This window comes from Gadus morhua, chromosome 16 (genome assembly GCF_902167405.1).
Source record: "Gadus morhua chromosome 16, gadMor3.0, whole genome shotgun sequence".
In the NCBI taxonomy this organism is placed as follows: domain Eukaryota; kingdom Metazoa; phylum Chordata; class Actinopteri; order Gadiformes; family Gadidae; genus Gadus; species Gadus morhua.
In genome coordinates this window covers 30,585,154-30,612,295 of record NC_044063.1, presented here as the reverse complement: position 1 = coordinate 30,612,295, position 27,142 = coordinate 30,585,154, and the positions used below count along the sequence as shown (strand labels likewise).

At 42.4% G+C, this 27,142-nt stretch overlaps 2 protein-coding genes across 2 annotated transcripts; both read left to right on the top strand.

The window, feature by feature from the left end:
• The first annotated feature begins 1,159 nt into the window (after nt 1-1,159).
• LOC115561224 (zinc finger MYM-type protein 1-like) lies at nt 1,160-5,734 on the top strand. Its single transcript, XM_030381082.1, has 4 exons — nt 1,160-2,200; nt 2,565-2,645; nt 2,780-2,860; nt 2,966-5,734. The coding sequence occupies exon 4, from the start codon at nt 3,448-3,450 to the stop codon at nt 5,299-5,301; it is 1,854 nt and encodes a 617-aa protein (XP_030236942.1). The 5' UTR covers nt 1,160-2,200; nt 2,565-2,645; nt 2,780-2,860; nt 2,966-3,447; the 3' UTR covers nt 5,302-5,734.
• Nucleotides 5,735-6,532: 798 nt separating this feature from the next.
• Nucleotides 6,533-24,489, top strand: bcap29 (B cell receptor associated protein 29). The gene is made up of 8 exons (XM_030381084.1): nt 6,533-6,718; nt 19,643-19,751; nt 19,857-19,957; nt 20,512-20,659; nt 22,981-23,116; nt 23,430-23,532; nt 23,683-23,783; nt 24,128-24,489. Exons 2-8 carry the CDS (start codon nt 19,660-19,662, stop codon nt 24,161-24,163), a joined length of 717 nt encoding a protein of 238 aa, XP_030236944.1. The 5' UTR covers nt 6,533-6,718; nt 19,643-19,659; the 3' UTR covers nt 24,164-24,489.
• Nucleotides 24,490-27,142: the final 2,653 nt, after the last annotated feature.

Here is a 27,142-nt window from a genome sequence, read left to right as displayed (position 1 = left end):
AGTGACTAAACCGTAAACAAAGTGTTTGACAGTACATGAAGTAACTATGAATTAATGTGACTATCATTGTAAGCACAAACAGAGGATCATTGGCATCAGGGCCATATATGTAGTCATACAACAATTGGTATAATGTTATGGTAGCCTTGCCTATACCGACTAAGTTTGTTGATCTGCTGCTTTCAAAACATATCACAACGGTGCTGCAGCGCGCCGCTTCCTATTGGTGCTAGGGGCGGCAATTGACCCGCGTGAAATGCGCACCCCTGTGCTTCGGCCACGGTGTGTGGCCGGCTTGACACGTTGGTTCTTTGACGTCTCTGGTAATTCCTCAACGGGACTGTAGTTGGGGTCGTATCAGCCATCGTTGAGCCCCGCTGCCCGCTGCCGCGAGGCACCGTCGCCACAACACACCACCGCCCGGCAGCGGGCAACCGGCAGCGGGGAGCCGGCAGCGGGGAGCGCGCAGTTCAGTCTACTTCAGATCGATGTGGAAGTGGAAGAACCAGAGACGTCAGAGAAACCAACGCAGTCGTTTGGGATACATAATATCGTCTGGAGGCGCACACAACTTTTGGCTGTGATAATATATATTATATGATATAGATATCTATGATATAGATATAATATGATATTATGGAGCTCCAGGACTCCCGCCTGAGCACCCGGAGTGTTCTAGAATGCTTACAGAACACGGCCAAAGGCTGTGTGGCCTCGCCATTGCGATACATCCACTGTAAAGAGAGCGCATGGTACCGTGGCAGCATGCTGCTCAGGGCCACACCCCCCACCCTCCTTGACCCACCCTTTCTCCTCCTCATTTGCATTAAAGCTACAGACACCGAAACTGTGCGTTTAGGGAAAGCTCAATGTGCGACTGGCTCGTAGTGGCTGTAATTCTGCACCACGGCTGAATTTCGGGAACTTCTTCAAATACTGTGTTAGGGGCCCATTAATATCTACATTAAAGAATCCAAAAAAGTAGCATGCCTCGGGACCTTTAAGTTTGCCTCTTAGTGCTTAATGCAAGTTCACTTTAATCTATCAATGAAATGGGCAGCCATTGTTGTGACGTGAACTCCGAGGACTCGGGTAGCTCTACTTCCGCACGAAACTCCGAGCGAAAACTCAGACCCAACAGAGTGTTCAAAGCAGGGCCGGCGATTGGCATAGGCGACCTAGGCAATTGCCTAGGGCGACAAATGTGTTGGGGGCGCCCTCTAGCGGCGCCCTTAATTAATTTAATTTAATTAAACAAGCGAAGATTTTTTTTTATTATTAAACACGATTATCCTAGGGCGCCCCCTCAGCCAGACGTTTAGTTAATCGTTTTTTTTTATGTTTTTTGTAAATCATTTTCCATGGGGGGGGGGGGGGCGTTGCGGGGCGTGAAAGACGTTACGTTCGGTAAATTAAGATGCGTCGATCAAGGGCGTTGCGGGGCGTTGCGTGGCGTGAAAGACGTTACGTTCGGTAAATTAAGATGCGTCGATCAAGCTTGACATAGGTATTGACTCTTAAAATGAAAAGGACTAAAGTTAAACCCTCTGGCGCGCAAGGACGAAAACGTAAAAAAGAAGAAGAAGAAAAGAAAGCCCAGTATAGAGGTAATTGACGTTGACCTCTGCCATTATAGTGTCAAACTCATGTCAGGCTGTCAAGTGCATCATGTAACATTGCGGCCGCTCAGGCAGCTACCGCGGCGCTAGCCACCGCTAGCCACCGACTTTTAAGGGACAATTCCGGTATTTTGAACATTGAGCCCCGTTTCTGGTTTGTCTAGGATGAAATAAGAGTGATTACCAACGAAATTCTTACTATTGGTCCTGTCCCGGGTATTTGGCTAATTTTGAATTCTATAATTCGAAATGATTGAATTTTCAAATCGCGTTTTCAGGCCCCCCCTAACCCTAACCGGAAACGGAAAGGGAGACTGGTTGTAGTCTTTTTGCTCGGTTCTCCGTATCAACCGTAGGGCTAAAACCGAGCGAAAAGACTACAACCAGTAATCTCCCTTTCCTTTTACGGTTCGGTTTCGGTTTCAATGAATTTACAAAAGGCCAAATAAAACACGGAATAAACAGTATTTCGTATATATATTTTTTTAATTGGCCAGATGCACTCAAGCAATATTTGCAGAAGCCAGCACCTGCAGGAGAAAGGACACCTGATCCGTCATGTTCACCTCTCTCTGAACTTTGTAAGTACAACTAATAATAATAATAATAATAATACATTTAATTTAGAGGCGCCTTTCAAGACACCCAAGGTCACCTTACAGAGCACTACTAGTACTAGTACTATTGTTGCTGTTTTTGTTATTGTTATTATTAGCAATTATTACTATTATTATTATAACTTTTTTGTTATTAGTAGTATTATTTAGTCTTGTAGCAGCCTAGTAGTAATAATAGTAGTGGTGGTAGTAATTGTAAGTTACCTACTACAAGTTACATGGTCAGATAAAATGTATTTGTACAATACAACTATGTGGAAGGATGATAGAAATGACCAAATGCAATTGTGTAATGAACAGCATGGATGAACTCTATGTTTAAATACAGCTGCAGCAGGAGAAGGGACATCCAGTAGTAGTACTCCAGGGACCAGTGGAACACAGGCCAGGTACACACAGCCTGCATCAGGTGAGTGAGTCTATTTAATAGTATTTATTCAAGCCACGTCCATAGCTTGTTTTCTAAAAGTAATTCAAATACATGATCATTTTCACATCATTATTAAACACTGCTTGTCTGGTATACTATATGCTTGAATACAGGTGAAGGTGAAGGGACATCAAGCACTCAGGGCATCAGTGAAACACAGACGACTGAGACCAGGGACACGCAGCCTGAAGCAAGTAAGTCCTTTGCATAACTAAGCCAACAACCACCTGACAAAATGTACTTGAAGATCCCTATGAAATCCCTATGAAACTAATTTCAACCACATCTGGCTGATACAGGTGAAGGGGCCACATCTAGTATTCCAGGCACCAGTAAAACACAGACCACTGAGACCAGTGAAGGAACAACAACCGCAACATGCTCTGCTACTACACTGCCGCCTGCAGACACCTCACCCTCCTCAATTCCTAATATCCAGGGAGCACCCATAGATCCTGCTGACTGGCCAGCCCTCTGTGATGCGGTAAGGACTGAGTTAGTTAGTAGAGGACCATACAAGACCAATCCAGACTTTACATTTCCCAAAAGAGATGATGGGAGAAGCTGCCACCACCACTACTTCTACAGGAAATTAGTCAATGGGGAGAAAGTCAAGAGAAGCTGGCTTGTATATTCAAGGAAAACCAATACTCTGTACTGCTTCTGCTGCAAGCTCTTTTCAAAGAAACATTTTAACCTCAATAGTAGTGGCCTAAATGACTGGAAGAATTGCGGGGAGATCCTGAAAAGCCATGAGCAAAGTTCAGAGCATTTAGGGCACATGACCTCATGGAAGGAACTGGAGACTCGACTTGAAAAGGGCCAAACAATTGACAAAATGGAAATGGCACTCCTTCAAGCTGAAAGGAGGAGGTGGCGTGATGTGCTGACCAGGTTGGTCGCCATAATACAGTCTTTGGCCGAGCGAAATATTCCCATGCGGGGGAGCTCAGACAGACTATACCAGCCAAATAATGGGAACTTCCTTAAGGAAGTTGAGCTCATGGCCAGGTTTGACCCAGTTCTCAAACAACATGTTGCTGATGTGGAGAGAGGAGCCAGGCATGCAACATACTTGTCAAAGGATATTCAAAATGAACTAATTGATTGCATTGGTGAAAAAATTGTTCACTATATGTTAAGGGAGATAAAGCTGGCCAAATACTATTCCATTATTTTGGATTGCACCCCAGACCTCAGCCACGTAGAGCAGTTGTCGGTTATAGTTAGAATTGTTGCAGCAGACGACACCGACACCCCAAAAATAAAAGAACATTTCATGGGGTTCCTTGAAGTTGAATCATCCACGGGAGAAAGCCTCTCCAACCTCATTCTGAAGAGACTAGAAGAGTTCAACCTTCCCTTCGAAGACTGCCGGGGACAGTCTTACGACAACGGCGCAAATATGAAGGGAAAGGTCAAAGGTGTCCAAGCTAGACTTCTGAAAAAAAATCCAAGAGCTTTATTCGTCCCGTGCGGAGCACATACTTTAAATCTTGTTGTTGCGGATGCAGCAAAAAGTTCTACGGATGCACTCAGTTATTTTGGCTACCTACAAAGAATTTTTACACTATTCTCTGCCTCCACACAAAGGTGGGCCATCCTAAAGCACCACGTCCAAACAACTGTGAAATCCTGGTCAGATACAAGATGGGAAAGTCGAATTAGCAGTGTGCAGGCTGTGAGATTCCAGACAGCGGAGGTGAGGGATGCCCTTCTTGAGGTCAGGGAGAAAGCCACTGACTCAATGGTAATAACTGAAGCACAGTCTTTGGCTGAAGAAGTTGGGTCATACCGCTTCACCATTTGTAGCATTGTGTGGTATGACATGCTGGCCAAAATACATCATGTCAGCAAAGCATTGCAGTCTGTGTCAATGCAGCTGGATGTGGCTCTGAATCTCCTGAGGAAAACAGTAGACTCTCTGGTGAGCTATAGAAGCACTGGGTTCGCTTCTGCTCAGGTATCCGCAAGAGATCTCTGTGAGGAGATCAATGTGGACACCGTCCTAAAGCAGAAGAGGCTGAGAAAAACAAAGAGACAGTTCTCTTATGAATCCCCTGATGAGCCAGAAGGAGACGCACTTAAGAAATTAGAAATTTCCTTCTTCAATGTTATTGTCGATGCGTCGGTAACATCACTGCAAGAACGCTTCAAGCTTTTGGGTGATGTTCAGGACAAGTTTGGAGTGTTAATTAACTTCCCTAATTTGACAGAGGAAGAACTCGCCCAGGAGTGCGAAACCCTCAGCAACACTCTGAGCCAAGGTGACCATAAAGACTTTGACGGGAGGGAACTGGCACTTGAGTTGAACAATTTCCAAGCATTGCCAAAAGCCGGCATGACGACAATGGAAATTCTAAATCACTTAAAAGAGAAGAAACTTGAAGAAGTTTTCCCAAATATGTGGGTGGCCCTAAGAATTGCTGTCACATTACCTGTGACTGTAGCTTCTGCTGAAAGAAGCTTCTCAAAATTAAAATTACTGAAGACCTACCTAAGGTCAACGATGAGTCAAGAACGCCTCAATGGGCTTGCACTGATGAGCGTCAACCAAGAGGTCTCAAGTCAGATATCATTTGATGATACCATCAACACATTTGCCATTAGGAAGTCTAGAATTGTCAAATTCTAATGCTGCGTCACTTTGAAAGGTCAATAGAAATGCCCGATACAACTGCACTTTTGTTCGTAGAGTGTTTAATAGTTAAACTGGTGTCCATTATAGTGTTCTTTTAGTGTGTTTTTTTTTTAAGTTCATAACATTCTTTGTAGCATTTTTGTATATATTTGCATATTTTGACTTGATACTTTTGGCTTATTTTTACTTGTATGCTTAAGTGTTTATGAATGTATATAAGTCATTTAAAATAATTAAAAAGAAAATATTCTGAAACATTTCTGTTTGTTGTCCATGCATCACACATTTATTTGCAATGTAGTATAGTGGAGCTATAATTGTGTGAAAATGCTGCAAGCAAAGTAAAGGTAAATCAGTTAATATGCGTCTTAAGTGATGTTTAATATAGCAATGTAAATTAACAGGGCAACGCTCGGCTCGCTATTGGGGGGGGGGGGGGGCGCAAAAACTCAATCTCGCCTAGGGCTACAAAAGGGCCAGAACCGGCCCTGGTTCAAAGCACTGTCCTCCGAGCTTAAGGTCCGAACCTCCCGGAAACTCTGACCGTTTTGAAGGCGGCTTCATGTACTGTCCACCAGAGCCATGGGAGGCTGCTCTGGACCATAATAGAGTGGTGAAGTCACGCCATGGGAGCTATGAGATCGAAAAATATGAATGGGTTACGTTAAGTGTAGTACTATTGTACGCCCTTACTCATCGTGTCCATTAGAGGGCAGGGTTGACTTTACCTTTGACACCTACACTACCTGTTCCGGTGTCTGAGTTACACGTGATGATGCCAAGGAGAGTGGCAGCACAGCTGCGTTACTCCCGCCTGTCGATACAATAAATATGCCTACAAGGCTAAAGGTAAAATGTGTCTGATGAGAGTTCGATTTCATCTCCACTGCAACGCACTAAGCTCATCCGGTTACAATGGAGAGAAAGTAATTATTTTACTTTATATGCCCTGGATAAAACATATGTTGTTTGTGGATTTAAATGATAATTTTTCATGCAAAGAAAACTAAACATTTTGAAGTTTGATAATGTTAATGTTAATGTTAAAAAATATAATTTAAATCCACAAACAACATATGTGTAATGCGGGGCATATAAAGACTGCGACCAGAAGATAATTACTTTCTCTCCATTGAAACCCATACATATTTTCGATCTCATATGTCCCACGGGCTCCCTGGAAGGGGCGTGACTTTGCCACTCTATGTCACAGTGGGCGGAGGCCAACGCGGAAGTGATAACAGACTGAAGCCCCCTGTAAACCATGGACCTAGCTGTAAACTTGTGTTGGTCATCGTTGTTACTAAAGTGAACACTAGTGAAATAGTTAGCACACTGATTCTTTAAGACAGCAGAAAACGTTGGGGACTTTGTGATCACCTCCTTGCAGATATCGTTTGAAACAGTTAAGGTAAGTAATACTAGTTAGACGAGTTAAACCTTCGAGTTAGATCTTCTGGGTTCTGTACAGGCCCCATACAGATGCCAGATAATACCGTTTTATTATAGACATAATAATATTTTATTTCTAGGGAGATAGTCGCAGTTTTGATGTTGCATTGTAGACGTTGTAACGGACCTGTTCTATGTTCATAATTAGAGAGGTGTTGAAACAGGGTTTGCGTCTAGTTTTGATGACTTATGGTGTGTTCCTGAATCCTCGGACGCCAGCCTTCCGAGTTGCGTTTGACGTCACTTCCGGTCTCGGAGCATTCATAGCGTTCCTGTTCTTCTTTGTGATGGTGGCATAAAATTGGCTAGTCGTTGTTTATTGTAGGGTTAGCTACATTAGCCTCTTTAGCAAACCTGCCCGAAAGGTCATCACTGCTGGTTTATGCTGCTATCCATTTGGATGGTACGCCGGTACGAACGACCAGCTTTAGCGAGAACGCGACGTATTTCCCTTGCTTCCAGTTTGTCATTTGTGTTTCTGTCGAGCCACGAGGGGGAGTAGTAGCAGGCAGGGCTCTACACTAACTTTTTTTTTCAGGATCACTCGTGCCCCTAAGTAAAAAGGAGGAGCACAGAAAAACAAAAATGGGGGCACAGTAGGTTTTTGTTTAGAACATTTATTAGCGTGCAGAAACACACACAGCGGCACCAATTTCGGCTTCCACCGTACCAGGGTTATTGGGCTGGGTGCGATTTATATAGAAATTGGGGCAGCGAGAATGCCTAGTGGACTCGATTTGTTTCACCACAGAATCGCGTTTCAGATTAGGGTTCCCCGTTATAAACAGAGGAGCCTGCCATTGCCGATGGGGCTTCCTTACAAAATGTAAAGAACATTTTCATGTTCTTAGCATCATAAACTAGCCACCCGAAATCCTTCAACCAGTCGGGGGTTGAATTTGTAGACTTTATCGTCTACAGTAACAGCATTAACTTTCTCCACGCAGTCTATTCATAATATTGTAATGACCACGGATGAGGCAGTGAATGAAGTATTGATTAGACAGCGATTTAGATACCTAATAAACTGATGGAACACACAAGACTGGTAACCATAGCAACGTAGGTAAACAAACCCTGCTATACCCTCCCGTAGCGCTCCCCGCGCTACGGCCACCCGGAGGCGCACAGAGCTTTTGGCCGTGATATTGTATATACAATACAATTATATTATATTGTATACTATTCTATATAGAGCTCTGGGAGTCGCAAACGGCAACAATCCATTTTCTCCTCCATGCTGCGGTTCACCCCGGACTGCACTGCAGGGAACGGTTGGCCGGTTGAAAACTGATTGGCTGTTACGTTACGCACGTCACTCAGTGACCACACTGTTGAACGCTGATTGGCTGTCATCACGCGAATGTCGCGGCAAAGTTTAAATATTTCAATCCACCTGAAATCCACGTGAACGCGCTCGCCCGTGCCGGGCAAAAGTGTCGCGCTGCAAATGGAGTCGCTGCTTTGTATGGAATCGTTTCGCCCCTTCGCGTTTGGTGTGAACGCACAGTATAGTGCGCTGTGGAGAAGTCACTCGCACGCGTGCTCCTGTTTTGTGCCCTGGTAGCAGGCTATTCATCATTAGCAACATAGCCTCTTTGCCAAACCAGCTTGAAAACACAACTTTAAATTGAATTGCACACAAAGCAAGACCGTGCGATGCATAAATTGGTGACCGGATTAAAGCAGCAATGAAATCATGTGTGTAAGAGCATTTAAAAATGACATTAAAACCTCCAACGTGGTACAAATACAAAGAAAATGCGTCTCAACCCCCATTAACTAGGGGCGTAGCCATCCTCTTTGCGAGTTATACAGCTCTACTCGCTCTACTTTGAAAGCGACGAGATCCTACGACTAAAAGGGGGTGTGCCTCAGTTGAATGCCGCAAGAAAGCTCAGAGATTTGCAACTTACCACTTGCATGTACCGGCGTACCATCCAAATGGATAGCAGCATCAGATTTTCGAAAGATGAAGAGAAAAAGGGGGCCTGCCTTCAAGAAATGTTGCAAGAAAGCTGGGAGATCTTCTACGTTCGACTCGGAAGTCTGGCGTTCGAGGATTACCTGTACATCTACTCATCTTATCCAACTCAACCAGAGCATCGCAAAGACTCAGAGCCTGGCCAGCACGTAATACAGGTTAAAATGTAGGTTAAACTAGTAGTGAGCACGGGCTATGTTTGCATGGCATTGCAGCATATGTCTATTTTGCATATTTTTAGTGCAGTGGGTAGACCAGGGGTGGCCAACCTGCGGCTCTTTGCCTCGTTTCGTGCGGCTCTTCAGTTCACATCAAATTTTGTGTTAAATATATATATATATATATTTTTTTTATTTTTATTTTTTTTAATCCTTTTTTTTTTTGTATGTGTGTGCATGTTCGCTAACGTTTTAATTGATGACGCAAAATAACGTTCACAAACGTTTGGTGTTGATGCAACATAAAATGGCCTGCTCAGCTTGGAGGAGCTGTCACGTTAAAATTGTACCGGGGGCGAAAATTGTACCGGCCTACGTCATCAGTTGTTGACAAATTCCAAACCTGCCTGGCAACAGACGACGCGATCGTTTGTTGCCTGGCAACGGGCGATCGCGTTGAATGACGTAGGGAGGTTCTTGAACATTCGCAAACTTTCATGCTCGTTCATTGCACTCCTTCATTGAGCGTGACAAGGCAGGTTTTTGAAACCTGCTTTAAACACTCAGTTTACGAGCTAAATTCGATTAAACAATTCAATACAGTACAAATATAAAGTAAAAACAAGTGTTATCTAGCGATCCGTTATCTGTATTATGTTATTTGGTGTTCGGCAACATAAGCGCGAATGGTTTTTGAAACGTGCTTTAAACACTCAGTTTACTAACTAAATTCGATTAAACAATTCAATACAATACAAATATAAAGTAAAAACCAGTGTTATCTAGCGATCCGTTATCTGTATTATGTTATTTCGTCTTTGGAAACATGAGCCGAATGTTTTTTGAAACCTGCCCGGCAACGGACAACCCAATCAAATTAGTTGTCAAATTGTCAACAACTGATGACGTAGGCCGGTACAATTTTCGCCCCCGGTACAATTTTAACGTGACAGAGCTCCTTCCCATGAGTAAACAATTTGCGTCAAGTAGGCTACGCTCCAAAAATGGCAGGTAAAAAATGCACAGCAAAAAGGAAATATGAAGAGGAACACAGGACGTTTTTGACAGAGTGGGAGAGCAATTCTGCCTTATATGCCAGTTGTCATTAGCGCAATTCAAGGCTTCAAATCTTCAGCGCCACTTCAGCTCACTCTATGCTAACTTCGACCAGGAATTTCGGAAAGGGACTGAACTTCGCAAGCACAAGTTAATCGCTTTGAAAAGGCACGCAGAAAAGCACACAGATGTTCCAAAAATCTACGACGCACTCAGAGACCCTAACGCTGGCATCTTATCAACTGGCTTGGAACATTGCACAAGCTAAAAAGCCATACAATGAAGGGGAGTTTGTAAAAAAACGTCTAAGTGACGTTGTTAAAATCTTGTCTCCTGAAAACGACAAACTAAAACTAATGGTGTCAGATGTCCAACTGTCCCGCCACACTGTTGAACGCAGAATATCGGACATTAACACGGCTATTGAATCGCAGTTGCACTCCGATCTTCAAGAATGCAAATATTTTAGTGGCGCATTGGACGAGTCTTGCGACATTCAGGACAAGCCACAGTTGGCAATATTTGCACGGTCGGTATCAAGTGAGTGTCATATCAGAGAAGAACTCCTTGACATTGTGCCATTGAAGGAACGAACCCGTGGAATGGATGTAAAAGAAGCGATGATGGCTGCATTTGCGAAAGTGTGAATAGTGAGTGAGTGAATAGGGAACGATTTCGAACACAGCTCATGTACCACAGCTGTGACCCGGAAATGGTGCAGCGGGGTGTGATGTCATTTCGCCGTGCGAGCAGACCGGTATGTTTCGAGCCCCTCCCCTCTCCTCTCGCAGCAGTGAGTGAATACGGCAGGTCAGCGCTACATAGTATGTTTTCCACCGGTGCCAGTTAATTTCAATTACAATTTGCGGGGCTTTTTAAGTTGAAAAAATAGCTACCACAGCGCTTTTAAAAAAAAAATAATAAAAAATAATAAAATAACAATTAATTATTAAAATATAATTATCGCCTTTTTATCGGCTACTTGATTCCATCGTCGATCGTCGATAGAATCGACTATCGGCCCATCCCTAATGTTCATGTGTACCCGTGTGTATGATGTGGCTCTTTGCAGTAACACAGTAAAAAATGTGGCTCTTAGTCTCTGACTGGTTGGCCACCCCTGGGGTAGACGGTGCGTTCCCACCAAACGCGAAGGGGCGACAAGACTCCATACAAAGTCAAAGTAGAGACACGAATCAGGCGAATCTTTCGCGTGAGAAAACCTGCGACAAGTTTTGATTTGTCAAGCGACACTTCGCCCTGCACAGGCAAGCGCGTTCACGAGGATTTGCCGCGACATTCGCATGATGACAGCCAATCTGCGTTCAACAGCGTGGCCAATGAGGGAGACATGCATAACGTAACAGCCAATCAGCGTTCAACCGGCCAACCGTTCCCTGTAGTGCAGTCCGGGGTGAACCGCACCATGGAGGAGAAAGTGATTGTTGCCGTTTGTGACTCCCGAAGCTCTATATATAATGGTATATAATATAATTCTTGTATACATAATATCGCAGCCAAAAGCTCTGTGCGCCTCCGGATGGGCGTAGCGCGGGGAGCTCTCGTAGGGATTGGGCTTTGCGGGGTTTGTTTACCGGCGTTGCTATGGTTACCGGTCTTCTTTGTTCCAACGGTTTATTAGGTATTTAATAAATCGCTGTCTAATCAATACTTCATTCACTGCCTCTTCCATGGTCTATCAGGGCTCCAGACTAACTTTTTCCTTGGGTTCACTGGTGCGCCTACATTTTTAATTTGGGTGCACCAGCACGTATTTATGGTGCACCCAAGTTGTGAGTTGTTGAGAGGGGGGGGGGGCGTTGGACCGTGCCTGCCTTGCGCTGAGTTGTTGAGGGGGGTGACAGCGTCTGGGCCCCCGGGCAGCTGCACCGGTTGCAGCGTCGATATTTACGCCACTGATTAATAATATTTTGACCATTACATAAATGCCTTCAGTAAGACCTGGGGGGTATACCACAAACCTCGCTGAACATACCCAGGCTTTCTTGGGAAAACCTGGCTCGACAGAGCGACAACTCGCAATCAGAGTTAAATGGTACCACAACGCTCACTTTAGATTCAATTAGTTGAACCAGGTTTTCATTTGACTCACCCCGAGCAGTGTGTTATAATGAACTCCTACGAAGAATTCAAAGTTCAAATCACAGCCACGGGGAACACGGTTGCCCATAATATGGCTAGGGTGGCGTGCTGGTAAAAAATTCTGCATATTGTCTAAAAAATATTATGTATCATCATCCCTTTTACCATGTGGGGCCCCATGTTTGCTCCTACGAACATGGGGCCAAGTCAAAAATAAATATAAAATATTATTCAATGTGGTAAGTTGTAAGCATCCATTTGAATAATTTCAGGTGAATCTAGCCTATGATTTGGTTTTCCGACTATGGAGGTGTAACCCTCTAACAATTCTCACAGCTATAATATGAATTTGTAGAATAAAAAATGCCTAGGCCTAATTGTGTCACTGACATAGCGGTTATATAAGGGATAATGGACAACACGGCACTGGACTATAGGTTAATGTACGTTGTACGTGCGGGGACACCTTCGAACTTGAAACACAGACACACTACGCAACACTAGCAGCGTTTACATGGCACATCTGATCCACATAGATGTCTATGCGGAATAGATCTGGGGCCGTATTCACAAAGCATTTTATCTTACCGCTAGGAGTGCTCCTAACTCGCGCTAAAACATTTTACGTAGGAGTTTTTTCTTAAAAGTTATTCACAAAGCCGCTGAGACCTACTCTTACTAAGGATAAATCACAAAGAGTGAACTAAGAGTGACGCGCCGTTGCTATGGATTACGTCAATTCTCGTGCACGAGTTTAGAAGCGGCCAATTCGGTGATTGGTTGTTCAGACGAGCCCACTGAATCACCGAAAAACAAGGAAATAGCCTAGGCTAGAAATTAATTCCTATTAAGTAGTTATAGTGCAGTTAGCAGAATACACGCATGATGACAATTTTGTGCAGACCACGATAATGACGTTGTAGCCTGCACGTTCAAGAGAGAGAGAAAGCAAACAATAAAAATACGTGAAATCTAAAAGAAAATAAATGTTACGAACTACCCAAGTGTTGACTGATTTGTGCGAAGGTGTTTACCTAAAATTTGTTTTCAAAGTGATCCCTAAATGCCAGTCCACCTGGTTCCACACGGCCAAATTCCTTGTAATGTTGATCGCCATCATCATCATCATCATCATCGTCTGGCTGTGGAATGTTCCTCCGCTTGCAAAGGTTGTGTAGAATGGCACATAGAGTGATTACTGTGCTTGCCCTCTCTGGGTTGAGGCGTATTTCGCCGTGGAGGACATGAAACCGACGTTTCATCTGCCCAATTCCTCTCTCCACAACATTTCGTGTATGTTTGTGTGCTCGCAAAGAGCCAATACGATGTGTTTTACGCATAGGACTAAGCGTAATCTTAATCACTTACATGTTACACTTTAACTGTGCTCCCGGTTGTGGATTAAGGTAGGGTGTCTAGAGCCACGTCTTGCATGGATAGTCACTGTCACCCAGCAAGTGACACCCAACTGGTACATCTCAAAAAGCTGCCTCAGACCGCTCACCATTAAAATGCGCGAATCATGGGTAGCTGAAGATCCAGGCCACTTTGCAACAACATCCAGTAGGCTATGTTAAAATTTGCATCAAAAACAACCTGCGTGTTGATGGAATGCACTTTCTTCCTATTGACGAACACGTCCTCGTCTTTTGATGGCGCAATTATTTTTATTTTTTATAAGTTATATATTTTTTTTTATAACTTATAATTTTTATAACATTTTATTTCGGGACTAATCGGATTATTCCTGTTAGTCGGGGATGTTATTGCATCGCGCATTAACTCCACAATAAGTTGAATACCCTAACATTTCGTCTCGCAGGCATTTTAAGATTCTTTGTGAATAGGTCTTACTGAGTTAGGAGTCCTCTTGAGGACTTTTAAGCTCTCCTAGACTTAGGTGCTACTTTTAGTCCTAAAATACTTTGTGAATTGCTCTTAGTGAAAAAAGTTAGGAGTCCTAAATTTAAGAGTGACACGCCCATTATTTTTAGGAGTTACTCCTAAATTCGCCAGTTAGGACCTACTTTTAGCCCTAAGATCCTTTGTGAATACGGCCCCTGTTCCTAAAATGTGATCCCCTACTGTAAACCTGGCAGTAACACAAGTGTCCGTTATGTCTCTTGCGCATACCTTTCACATCTCTGGACCGGCGGCGACATAATGGACGTCTTATCACTATTTGGCATTGTGAATTTGATTTTAATGAAAGCACAGCAGGAGAGAGCTTTTCTCTGCCTGCTCCTTCAATTAAGAAGGACAGCACAGCTAAGTCTGATCTTTATATTTACCCCCACCTTCGCCGCAAACAAGAGGAATTTGAATGCGAGTCCGCAGCCAAGACTGGTGGGAGAGAGTGGTCTCTCCAAGTTAAGAAGTATTTTAACGTTCAGCCTGCAAAAGTACTAGTAGTAGCCTACTCATTTACAGTTATCTCGGACACCGAGGGACACTACGATACGCGAACATTTCATTAATAAACATATCTATGGCCCGCCGCTTAGCAACCGGACACGCTTACCGGACTACTTGCGAACGAAGACGTGAATCAGGCAATAAATCCACTTTCCTTGACAGCGGTCAAGTTCGGTGTGTATAAAAGTACCAACGGAGCTCAGTGGACCAATTACGAACTACTGCAGCTGCTCCCCAATCTGTTCGGAATAAGTGTATACATGTCGATTAAAACGGAATACACCACCTCTTCTATTCGGCATGTAATTCTATGCCGAACAGATAATTGTATTCCGAATGAGTGTCTTTGTGTAGCATTGACTACATAAGGTCCAACAAGGAGGATCAAATAACGAATACCCTCTGATGAGAATCTGTATCTCTCATAAAGATTATCGTCAGACAATGCCAAGGGATCGGTTCTCTCCCGAAAAACCCTCTGTCTCCGGAGAGACGCCTGTACGATAAGTGCGCCGAGGTCCACCGGAACACCCACAAATGGTGACGCCATTATCGGAGGAGGGGCTAGGAAGCTGCGCACGCCGATATAAGTAGCCGATCTCCGGGTAGACTAAGCTGAAAAGCTGCTCCCGACCAGGTTTGGTTGCGAGCGTAAGTCACCATGGTGATACACCGACGCTTAAAGAGATCGACTTTCGTGGTACAGCTAACCCAGGCTTTCAGCTCAACATCCCACCTCGCTAACCCTCTAATCGAGCTTCGTAGTACAGGCCACTGGATTGGGCTTCACGGGTTTGTTTACCGGCGTTGCTATGGTTACCGGTCTTGCGTGTTCCAACGGTTTATTAGGTATCTAATAAATCGCTGTCTAATCAATAGTTCATTCACTGCCTCTTCCGTGGTCAAAAAAAAAAAATATTATACCAGATAAATGTTCAGTCGCACCGGTGCGTCCAAATACAATATTTGGTCACACTGCCCCCAATTCTAGGCGCATGTGCGCCCAAATTAGGCGCACTCTGGAGCCCTGTCTATACAATATTATGAATAGACTGCGTCGGGTTCCCGACGTCTCTCCCTATTCCATAACAGGTGCAATACAGAGATGGAAATTAACTTGTTTGCCCACCAGCCACTCATCTTTTTTACCAGCCACTTTTTATACGCTAGATATTTTTTTAATATATGCGTACATTTTAAACAATATAATAGTAACAATAGATAAGAAAAGTGTTTTTCATACACATCATTTTTTCCATCAGAAGTGATTCTTAATGTAAGTAGGTGCTACCAAGGAACTGAGTTGAAAATGTTACACTCTTACCGCATATGATAAACAATACACAGGTATCTGCCATGTTAAGTCATGTTTATGTCAAAGGTGTTACGATGACAAGTTTGGGGATAATTCATCTATACAAAGTATTTTCAATAAAAAATGAATTGACATATTAACAATAAAACAACATGCATGGCTACACCATCATAAGTCAATAGGAACATTTGTTTTTTTATATTTACATGTGACTGCATACAAATGTGTCCACAGACATGGTAACTAACGTATGATAGTAAGCATTATTGGCCCTTAACACTAATAAAAAACACTGCCTCAAAAGGCTATTGGCTTAAGAAATACAAGTAGAGGCATATACTTGAACTTTACACCCTGAACTTTTAAACGTTGCAAAAGTGCAAAAACATAATTATATATTTATGTGGCATTCAGTCCAATGCTGAAAATATATCTGTGGCATTCAGTAGGCCAATGCTGTGGTAAAGTGTGTAAAGTATGACGAAGTGTTTCTTTCTGTTCAATAGATCGAACGTTATCAATCCCCTGTAGGAGAAATTTGTTAATGTTTGTCCCTATAAAACAATAATGGCAAAAAAAAAAATACAAAACCTGACGGTAACTAATGCCGCTTTTCCACCGCACATGTAGCTCGACTCGACTCGACACGACTCGACTCGACACGGTAGCAGCACGGGTCGTTTTCCACCGCAAATAGTACCTCCTGGACGTGGGCGGGGTCGGCTGCACGAAAGGGCCGTGACGTATTTTTGTACGGGACGCAAACAACACCTACGCAACCCACACATGGACAGAACCCACATGACAACAATGGAGGACATCGATGCGATGGTATTCGTGCTGCTCGGTCTGGTGCTTTTTGTCAGACACAAAAGAGAAGAGAGTCAGAGAAGGCTGCACGCGGCGAGACAAAATACACTAGAAAAGTCCCGGAGAGTGTTGGAGTATATACAACAGAGTGTGACTTCGTCACACTCTCTGGCCAATCAGTGGCCGGCCGTCTGCCGACGTCACCTTTTAGCATCGGCTCAGCTCGCTTGGAACCTAGAGAGAGGCGGTACTAAAAAAAGCAGCCACTTCAGGTACCAGATACGAGCTGAGTTGAGCTGGTACCATGCAGTGGAAAAGCGGCATTAGTAAGTCAAACCGTCCAATCTGAAGGCTCTACTTAACCACTCCCCCTACTCAGTTCCACCAATGCAAAGCGAACCAAACTGAGTAGGGGAGGGCGTAGCCTAACTAGTTTGTGAACGACCCAGAGAAACACAACGCAAATTCAATGTGAACATGTATGAGGTAGCGGCCTTTGAAATTCCGCCACACATTTTTTAAAAGTGTCTCAAAAAGAGGGCATGTCCGGGCAAAAGAGGACGTCTGGTTACTCTACGTACGGGAAACCCATTTGATTCCTACATGTAACACTGTTAAATAGCGGGCGCTATCCTGGTAATTTCTCTGCGTGAGAAATACGAAGTGTGGTGGCGTGTGAGCATTAGGGCTGGGACGGCGCGTCGACGTAATCGATTACGTCGACGCATAAATTACGCCGACGCGAAAAATGCGCGTCGATAAAAAAAAAAGAAAAAAAGATGGGCGGCGCCGGAGCGTAGTAGCAACGCGAGCGGCTCCTCAGACTTTCATAAGTGCAAGGCGCCACGCACTCGTTCCTCTAAGTATGGGAATTATTTAATGTAAAAGGAAACGATTCCGTGATATGTCGTCTTTGCAAAATGGAGATGACTTTCCATTCTAGCACCACGGCAATTCACCAGCACCTGAAGAGGCGCCACCTGGTAGCAGCTGCAGATGACCGAGCACCGTAGAATTGCATCACTTTGAACTTTTATTTTGGAATTTAAAGGCAATAAACATGTATTGAAATGTTAAGGAATTCATATTTTATGTCAATCAACATGTATAAATTGCTATTAGTCAATTAATGGGGAGATAATCCAATCGAATCGAAATCGAATCGGACTGAAAAAATGAATCGTTAGATTAATCGATGCATCAAAAAATAATCGCTAGATGAATCGTTTAAAAAATAATCGTTTATCCCAGCCCTAGTGAGCGTGTGCATGGGTTGAATTGCGTGTGTCTCACGCCGAATGCGTGAGAGCCCTGTTACTGGTATATTATCCCGGATGTTGACAGTCGCAGTTCAGCAAAAGTGGCGTAGAAGAAGAAGGGGGCCGGGTGTTGACGGTAATGGTTGTGGAATTGTGCAGCTCCGTATAACGAATGTATTAAATATGCAAATTTCATCGGACCTGACTGGAAAGTATTACCCGACAGAGTGGAGGACGTACGTTCATGAAATTTTGTTCGCCCATTAACAGATCCAAGCTGATGTTATCCCAGCATTGTCAAACCTATGCAAACAAAAAAGGTCTTAATTGTCTTCGTCAGGGTCTTAATGGTCTGCGTCACAGTCTTAATGGTCTGACAGGTTCTTCATGGTCTGCGTCAGGGTCTTAATGGTCTGTTAGGGTCTTAATGGTCTGACGGGGTCTTATTGGTCGGCTTTAGGCTTGGCACCCGTAAAATGCTGCTCGCAGCTTTAATTATTATAGTATTTTTTTATTATTAACTTACACTGTTTTAGTTTCTTTTTATGAATTACTTTATTTCATTATAAATATTTATTATTGTGATCTATGCTGCCATTATTATTATTTTTATTTTGTCTTATAAAAATGATGTATACAAATATTTTGACTTTATCTTGTATTGTTGCTACGGCTGTTGAGGAACCAAGCCTAAGATGTGTCCTGTTGTGTACAATAAGATGGATTCAAAGTAATTCGAAATTCTTATTCTGCGTACACCTGGCTCGTAGATGTGGCTCTTGAGTGTTACATGTATGTCTTGTACACCTGGCTCTCATTGAGAGTGTTACTTGTATGCCTTGTACACCTGGCTGTCATTAGGGCTGGCCCTAATGCCATTTTTCAGGCTTTGAATACTCGTTGGTTTTTCCGAGCGAATATTCGAATACTCCTTCCAGAAAAACACACCATCAAAAACAACATTAACAATCCCTATATACTCCCTGGAACCGATTTTGACAGTATCTGCATATATTGTTGAAGATTTAATAGCTTTTGAACGTTAATTAGTAGGCCTAAGTAAGTTGGAGTTACTTAGTTTTTCCCCGTGGAAGCGAACAGCTGTTGTACCGTACCAAATCAGCTGTCCTCTGCCATCTCAGCCCTTGCGGGAGCTTTTCAATTCATTCTGGAACGTGCATCTTTTCAGGGAATTTGTAAAATAAATCCATAACAATACCGAATATTGATTGTCTTATGTGTCCATATTATATCCATTATATTGACCGGGTATTCGCAAGACGCTCACGCTCTGCAGCAAGCCAGTCACAGTTGATTGGCGCGGCGCTGTACAGCGAACGTAAACAAACTAAGCTAAGGTTAGCATTTCACTAAGCATTTCTTTTCCTCCCGAGATCCCGCTAATGATGTTATAAAGTAAAGGGAAACAAGATATCTATTCTTCCTCAGCCTCTCTCGCTTCTCTGCTTGGTGTCGCTTATAGTTTGCCTCCCTCGCTCTGGTAACGTCACGTAGGCCTACGTGTAACAACGAAGCTCCAAATACTGATTTAAGCTTCGAATACTAATTTTCCGAGTATTCGAATATTCGAATAATTCGGGCCAGCCCTACCTGTCATAGAGTATTACATGAATGCCTTGTACACCTGGCTGTCATTGAGTATTACATGAATAACTTGGGTTTCTGTGTCAACAGCAAATGTTAACGTGAGGGAGCTGACCTTTTATTATAATGTTGTGTTTAGCGTTGTCGCTCTAATAGACTTGTTTTCCCCTTTCTTCAGAATCTGCCACTAGAGATATGACTCTACAGTGGAAAGCCGTGGCCGTGTTCCTTTATGGGGAGATTGGCATTGTTATCCTGCTATGTTTGCCCTTTATTTCTGCTACAAGGTAAGGTGTTTGTGTGTGTGTGTGTGTGTGTGTCTTAGTTTGATCAATTGTGTATGATTTATCACTTGGTTATGAATCTTATTGTGTGGTTATCATATGTTACAGATGGCAGAGCATATTCAAGCTGAACATTTGGAACAGTGTGGCGAGGTTCTGGAACAAGGGGTTTCTGGCCATGATCATCTTTCTTATTGTTCTCTTCCTTGGTAAGAAACCAATCAGATTTTTCATAGGTCCCCAGTTCTCTGAATGAGTGAGTGGCAGTGCTTTGTCACTGTTTATGGATTATATAATCCATTCTTAAAATGTATCCATATGTCAGCCATGGCATTTTTAGCCACCGCTGCTACAACTTCAGTCCATCGTGCTCGGCAAAGAGTGATGTGTGGTAATCAGAGATGCCATGTCCCCTTAGCATTGTTCACTATATCTGTCATCAACACCATGATTCATTTCACCTCTTTGGAGAGCATGGTAACTCTGCCTTTTTTGCACGGTACTATACCGGTGCATCAGATTGATTGACATCAAGGAACAGTTAACCTTGTTGGTTTATATCCAATTGTTGGTTGCCATGACCTAACCACTGACGTTCAATGGAAATGTAGCGGATGGTCTTGACGAATCTTGTCCTTTGATTGTTGCCGTTTTGTTGTAATTTGTTTTACTACTGGTATTGCTTTGAGAAAACGTTCCTGTACAAACAAATGTTGCATTAAGTCATGTTAAAGTTGTATATTCCCATTATTTGTCCCTTCAGACGCCGTGCGAGAAGTTAGGAAGTACTCCAACATGGAGCCTGGCAGAGATCCAAAGGTTGGCGCGGTCCGGTATGACCACGTGTACATGAAGCTCTTTGGAGCCCAGCGGAACCTTTACATCTCTGGCTTCTCGCTCTTCCTCTGGCTGTGAGTCTAGACCACTGAAACAAACACACCCATCCTAACGCTTCCATGTTTAGCTTTACCCATCATCACTGAAAGACATCTTCAGTTCCTCTTTCCTCTTCTTAAGGACGGTATTTACAACTGGACTTTAATATGTTGGATACTTTTTTAAATTCTGCTTATTATTCACCGTACACTGCTCAGTGTTTCCCCCAGTACTGTATGGTTAAGGCCTTAACAACAGTAGGGCCCCGCCGTTACTACCAATGTAAAAAAAAAGGGTTAGGGTTAGATGAAAAAAAATAAATAATAATAATTATTAATAAATATATATATATATATATATATATATATATATCAGTATGTTTTTAAATAAATATGTTTTAATTATTATGCAATAACAAAGTGCAAAACACTCTTAGGGAAAGAAAACATACTTCTATCAAGTACAAAAATTAAAGATTAAATATAACCGCAAGAGGTGATTAACGGGGTCCGAACAAAATTAAAAGTCAAGAACACACTAATGGAAGATATACATGACAATTAATTATGAAGGAAAGATGTTGATGAAGATGTTCCACTTAATGCAATACTGTGCCTCGGCTTTCAGGTGAGCTGCAAGCAATGGCCGAATGTCATGTACAGCTTGTTCATAATACTATAATCAGGATTCGAACTCTCAACCCAAGGATCACCTGTACAAGGCATTATCCCATTGAGCCACGGATAAACCTGAACTGCAGCCTCATTCACATGGTCAAAATGTCTATTGATGAGCATAAAACATCCAGAAACCTCCAAGCACACATTTCTCAAGTGAATTAAGGGCTTTCTTAAAAGCATATTCCTGAAAAATCTTTGAAATTTTTGGGAAATTAAACCTTGATAGTCAAGAACACTAACGGAAGAAATATAAATATGACAGACTTAATTATGAAGGAAAAACGGTTAACGAAGAAGTTCCCCTAATGCCATACTGTGTCTTGGCAGTCAGATTTGTGGAAATGAATGAGTCGGAATGTTGATTGCCTGATGAATTTCTCATCAGGAACACTGTTCAATATTGTGTTTCTTAAATGACTGGAAATGACAGAATGTCATGTTCAGCTTGTTCATAATGCTCTAATCAGGATTCGAACTCTCAAGCTAAGGATCACCAGTACAAGGCATTATCCTGTTGAGGCACTGACATTCCTGAACTGCATGAAGCCTCATTCACATGGTGAAAATGTCTATTGATAAGCACACAACATCAAGAAAACTCCAAGCACACATTTCACAAGAGATTTAAGGGCTTTCTTAAAAGAGCACAGATCTGAAAATTTGCACTGTTAATGGTATCAACCTAATAATAGCTGTATGGTAGTTATACAATAAGAAAATGCTCATATAGGCAAAATGGGTTGAGACTGTGGAAGTTTGGCTTTTCTATGAAATTGTGGGAAAAGTAAACATTTTTAGATCAGAAGACCAGGGTGAAAAAGATGCATCTGATTTTAGAGATTAACATTATGAAAGAATTTTGAGTCCAGGTCAATCTGGTGAGGAGAAATAAGCCTAATTCATTCTTTTTTACAATACCACAATACCTTTGGGTGCAGGACCACAAATGTGGGTTCATGGGTAGTGGGGGTTATTGGTAACCATACCTGAACATTTCAAGAGTTTTAGATTTACGGTATAGGCTGCAGTAGGACTTTTACAGAATTTGAGGGAAAAAAACACGTTACAGAAACAATAGGGGACCATGCAGCTTCGCTGCTCGGACCCCTAATAATGCATCGGTAATACTGTACAAAACAATAGTCGTGCCATAAAGCTTTTTGAATGGAATTGAAACGACGGCATCAGGTGGTTGTATAGATTATTGCGAACTGGAACCCTCACCGAAGACCCCCTGCTCCTTGAACACTTTGACTAAGTCATTAGTCAAAACACAAAACACTGGAAACACTGCTGCTGGACTGGTGTATCCATTTTTTGCTATTCTGTGTATTTGTTTTATTTGTATGTAATATTCCTGTGTAAAAGGTTACCCCATGGTGTATCGATTTACATAGTTTATGTTTAATATCACCTGGCTTTCAGGTGTTTAGGCTTTATGGTAGTTTGTTTAGTATTTCCCAGTGCATTGTCTCAAGCTTTTCAGTGCTCAGTTTAATCCTGCATTTCTCTGTGTACAGGACAATAAAATACTTAAACTTGAACCAAAACAGCAAATCATATCCAACGAATGATATCCAATAACAATGCGACACACCGGAAATATTAAAGCCAAATATGACCGATGGGGATTCAAAGGGAGCCTTGTGATCCAATGGACATGTGATATTTTGCAGGGTGGTGAGGCGAATGGTCACCCTAATAAACCAGCTGGCCACATTGCACCTCACCTCCGCCGCCCTCCAGATACAGGCCGACAGCAATAACCAGGCAGTCATAAAGAACATGGAGAACAATGAGCTTCTAAAACAAGTAAGGCGGTATACATTTATCCTGGTGAACGTCTAATAGCTAAAGATTTTCCCAGTCAGACCCGTTCTTGATGCATGTTGGTTGGATGACTAGAGCTGGTTGATCTTTGAAAAAAACGTAAGCACGATTGTTTTGGGCGATATTTAATTGGTTAAACAATCATAAAGACAATTCCTCATTGATATTAATGGAAAATAATGTTTTTATTGTAATTTTTGAAGAGAATGCTTGAATATCTAGAGATCGCCCAGATCGTAATCCGGATCTGAATAATTCAACCAACCATTTATGCTGATGACTATATGTGATTCAGACCCTGACTGAAGGGAAGGGGGATAAGTCTACCACAGAGGGCAGGGAGCAGTTGAAGAAAGAGGTGGAGATGCTTAAAGAAGAATTAAAGACCTCAGGCGAAGGTCAGTACACACATGCACACATCTGGTCCCTGGCATGTGTTTTTCAGCTCTTTGTCATTACGCTATGAGTCTGGATAGCGACGCAGATGCTGAAAGTTGGTAAGTGGCTGTAAATGTGTGGCTGAGATTTCAACCACGTTTCCTTCTCAGCGCTGAAGGAGTCCCAGTCAGATGCCGAGGCGGTGAAGAGACAGTCAGACGGATTGGCCAGAGAGTATGATAGCCTTCTGAATAAGCACCAACTGCTACAGGTGACTGACACCCGACACAGGGCCTCTGCCATCCACCCACCCCCTGATATTAAGCTTCTGACCTTTCCTAACCAAAGTATCCGTTAGACGAAATAACAAATTACAAGTCACAGCAAACTTGTTTATAACCAATAATCCTATCATAACACTACTTGATCCATTATATTAGGTTTGAATGCTTTTACGTAGAGAGCGTAATCGCCTCTATTCATTAAATCTTGATCTGCTTGAAAACGCTGAAAATTCACCCTCCTCCGTCCTCGTAAGGTCATCAGAATTCTATTACTTCCACCAGCCACCTACGGATTAACAAACAACATTTGTGTCTCTTTATTCTTTACCAGAACACTGAGGACAGTGAAGACAAAAAGGACAACTAGTTTTGATGGACACTGGCTTCAATGCAAACGTTACAACAATACGAACCATATGATCCAACACACGACGTCTTGGGTCAAGAGAATCAAAAATCCAACCATTATCATCTTGGACGCAGAGCTGCCGTGCATGATATTGTTTTCCCTGGCATAAGATAACAATTGAGCGGAACGATTGCGTTCTGTGATGTGATGGCTCTTGCTGTTATGAAGTACAATTAGTATAATGCTGGGATAAGGGCGAGCCTGGCCTGTTAGGCAGTGTTCACAGTGATGCATCCAAATAAATCTGAGAGTTTCTTGGACCATTTAACCAAGTTCTGATGCTAGAGCACTTGTGACGAGATACGGTGTCTCATTCTATTTATTTTTGTCATATAACCTTTATATATTGGCATCATAGTTCACAAGGCTTGATTTACTATAAAAAAGGCCAGGGCCTAGTTTCCCGATATTGATGGATCTTCGCTCGTACGATCATTCTCACGATGGATCTTGCAAACCATCGTGAATTTCTTTGGACCGTTTCCCGAAACTCCTAACATGAACGTGCGTTCACTGCACTCACAACGTTCGTAGGTTTGTAACTGTTACACAGTGCTGAAATGGGCTCCGTACTGAGGGAGACGCAGGAATGTCGCAGAAAATGGGGTTAAAAAGCGTTAAAATATCTCCCCAGCAAGGCCAACAGCAGAATAGCCTACGAAAAGAATAGACTGCAATCATTTGAATGCTAAAGATATTAAAACACAATTGATTAGGCCTAGGCCAACATATGTATTGGTCCTAATCCTGAATGCACTGTGCGTACATTTTTTCACGGCATTTTCCCCGCTTCCATAATACAAAAATCAAAAATAGCTTGTGTGACAACTAGGTGTTGATTTCTGAAACATACTTTGCGCAGCAAAGAGAGCCGACTTTATCTGATTCCGCATAACGTTTCATTGATTGGCGCACACTCTCTCGTTACATTTAAAATGCAACGTTCCATTCATTCATTTGCATTCAAACGCAGAGGCTAGGCATTGACACACGGCTATTGCTGTCCCGATTAGGAGAGCTTGGTCTAGATCCTGCCCATATTGTTGGGCAGGAAGAAGTAGGCTATAGTTCTTTTTACGCTGCCAAGCCGGTTCGGTCGCAACTTGGCACGCCCGGCGATTTCACCTTCTTATCTCAAGTTTCCTGTGTAAAACCGAGGGGGTCAACCCCCCAGCGTCACGACGCAGGCTTTCTTGGTTCACTGGAGAAGGCAGGGCTGCGCACGGAGTCCAGACCTCTTTAGAATAATTTGTATTATTGCATACTCACGAATGTTAATTTTTTTTTATGAATGCAATAATGAGTTCACGACTGAGTGTAGACTACAACTTACTTCATCTCAGCCTCACCGAAGCGCCTGCAGTGTTTAATGCAAACAATCGCAACAAAAAACGCCTGCAGAAATGATCCGACACCCGCTGGTCTCCTAGTAGCCTAAGTCTTCTGTCATTGATCAATATGAAGACATTTTAACCACGATGGTTGAATTAAAATCAGAGGGAGACAGCAAGTGCAGCTCGAAAGCGACCTCCCACACCAGAGAGATGGAATCATTTGATTTTATTATATGCCATGTGATGTGGCGTTTGATCGTTACATTTCGACTGCGCATGTATTTTTGGAATTTCAAATTGCTGCAATAAATTATGTTGTTGTTGACAACATGTCTCTATCTTTGCTGTTTAAATCTAACAGTAGTCTATGAGTAATATATCGGCGGTAACCACTGTTTTTGGTTGCGAAATTGTGCTAGCTGGGCATTCCGTGGTATTGGATGTGTTTTAATAAAACATATCCAATACACGGAATGTCCGCTGTTGACGCCACTGAGGCTATAGTAGTCTAACGATGCTCTTAGCATCCTATGAGTACCCCTGGAGTCCTCGTTAGGTACGAGCGTTTTCACGACGTTCGTTACCAACGATGCTTTCGGGAAATGGTGTGAAAACTGTACGATGCTCGTACGACGCACTTCACGATCCACTTAGGCTAACGATGCTTTCGGGAACAGGGCCGAGGGCTGAAGTTTTATGTTATTGAAGCAATTGTTTTGCTACTTAATTATCTTTGGCGAAAACCTGTTGCGTTTATCCATGTTAACCCACTGTGAACTATGCAATGGCAATTCTTTTTACCTGATTTTCCACGGCTTGAAAAAGTCTTACTATGATGTATTTTGTATCCAATGTATTTTTTTATCCCAAATTCAACATGCTGTATTTGAAAATGTATATTTTTATTTAATTCTTATTTTATATATATATATTAAATAGAATGAGACATTTCAGACATTGTGTTTTTATTAATATTCATAGCCTCCCTCTAGTTTTCAGTATTGTAAAAAATGACATCATATTGAAAGAAATATGAGCACTGCCTTTGAAGTTAGAAAAAAGTTAAGCAATTTGTTACACATAACGATTGTGAATAAATTTAATATCACATGAGTCAGTGGCTGTATGAGTGAAATGATCTCTCTGACTATCTCTGTCAGACCATTGATGAAAGGGCATAGGTTTTATGTTCTGCTTTTTCTTCCCTCGCCCCTTTTTAATCATTTAATTAACAGATTGAGATTTAATTAGCTAATTACCGATTGATCATCGTCCTTTTGTATATTCAGTTGTGACACTGCGTCTGGACTACATTTTGTGTGTGTGTGTGTGTGGGGGGGGGGGGGGGTTGAAGAAAAAGTCTTTAAATGTATTACCTCAAGATTAACGCTTAAAAAATATCAAAAGTAAGGAATATTTTTAATGTTATGGAAATACCTGTAACTACACTTTGTAACTATATGAATAATAAGACAATATTTAATATAATGGGAACCCTTGTTACTGTCGTGGCAATTCCATCAGATATTGCGTCTAATGGCCGGTTCAGACTACACGATTCTCAGACATTCCTCCACGATTTAACATGTCACACTATATGATC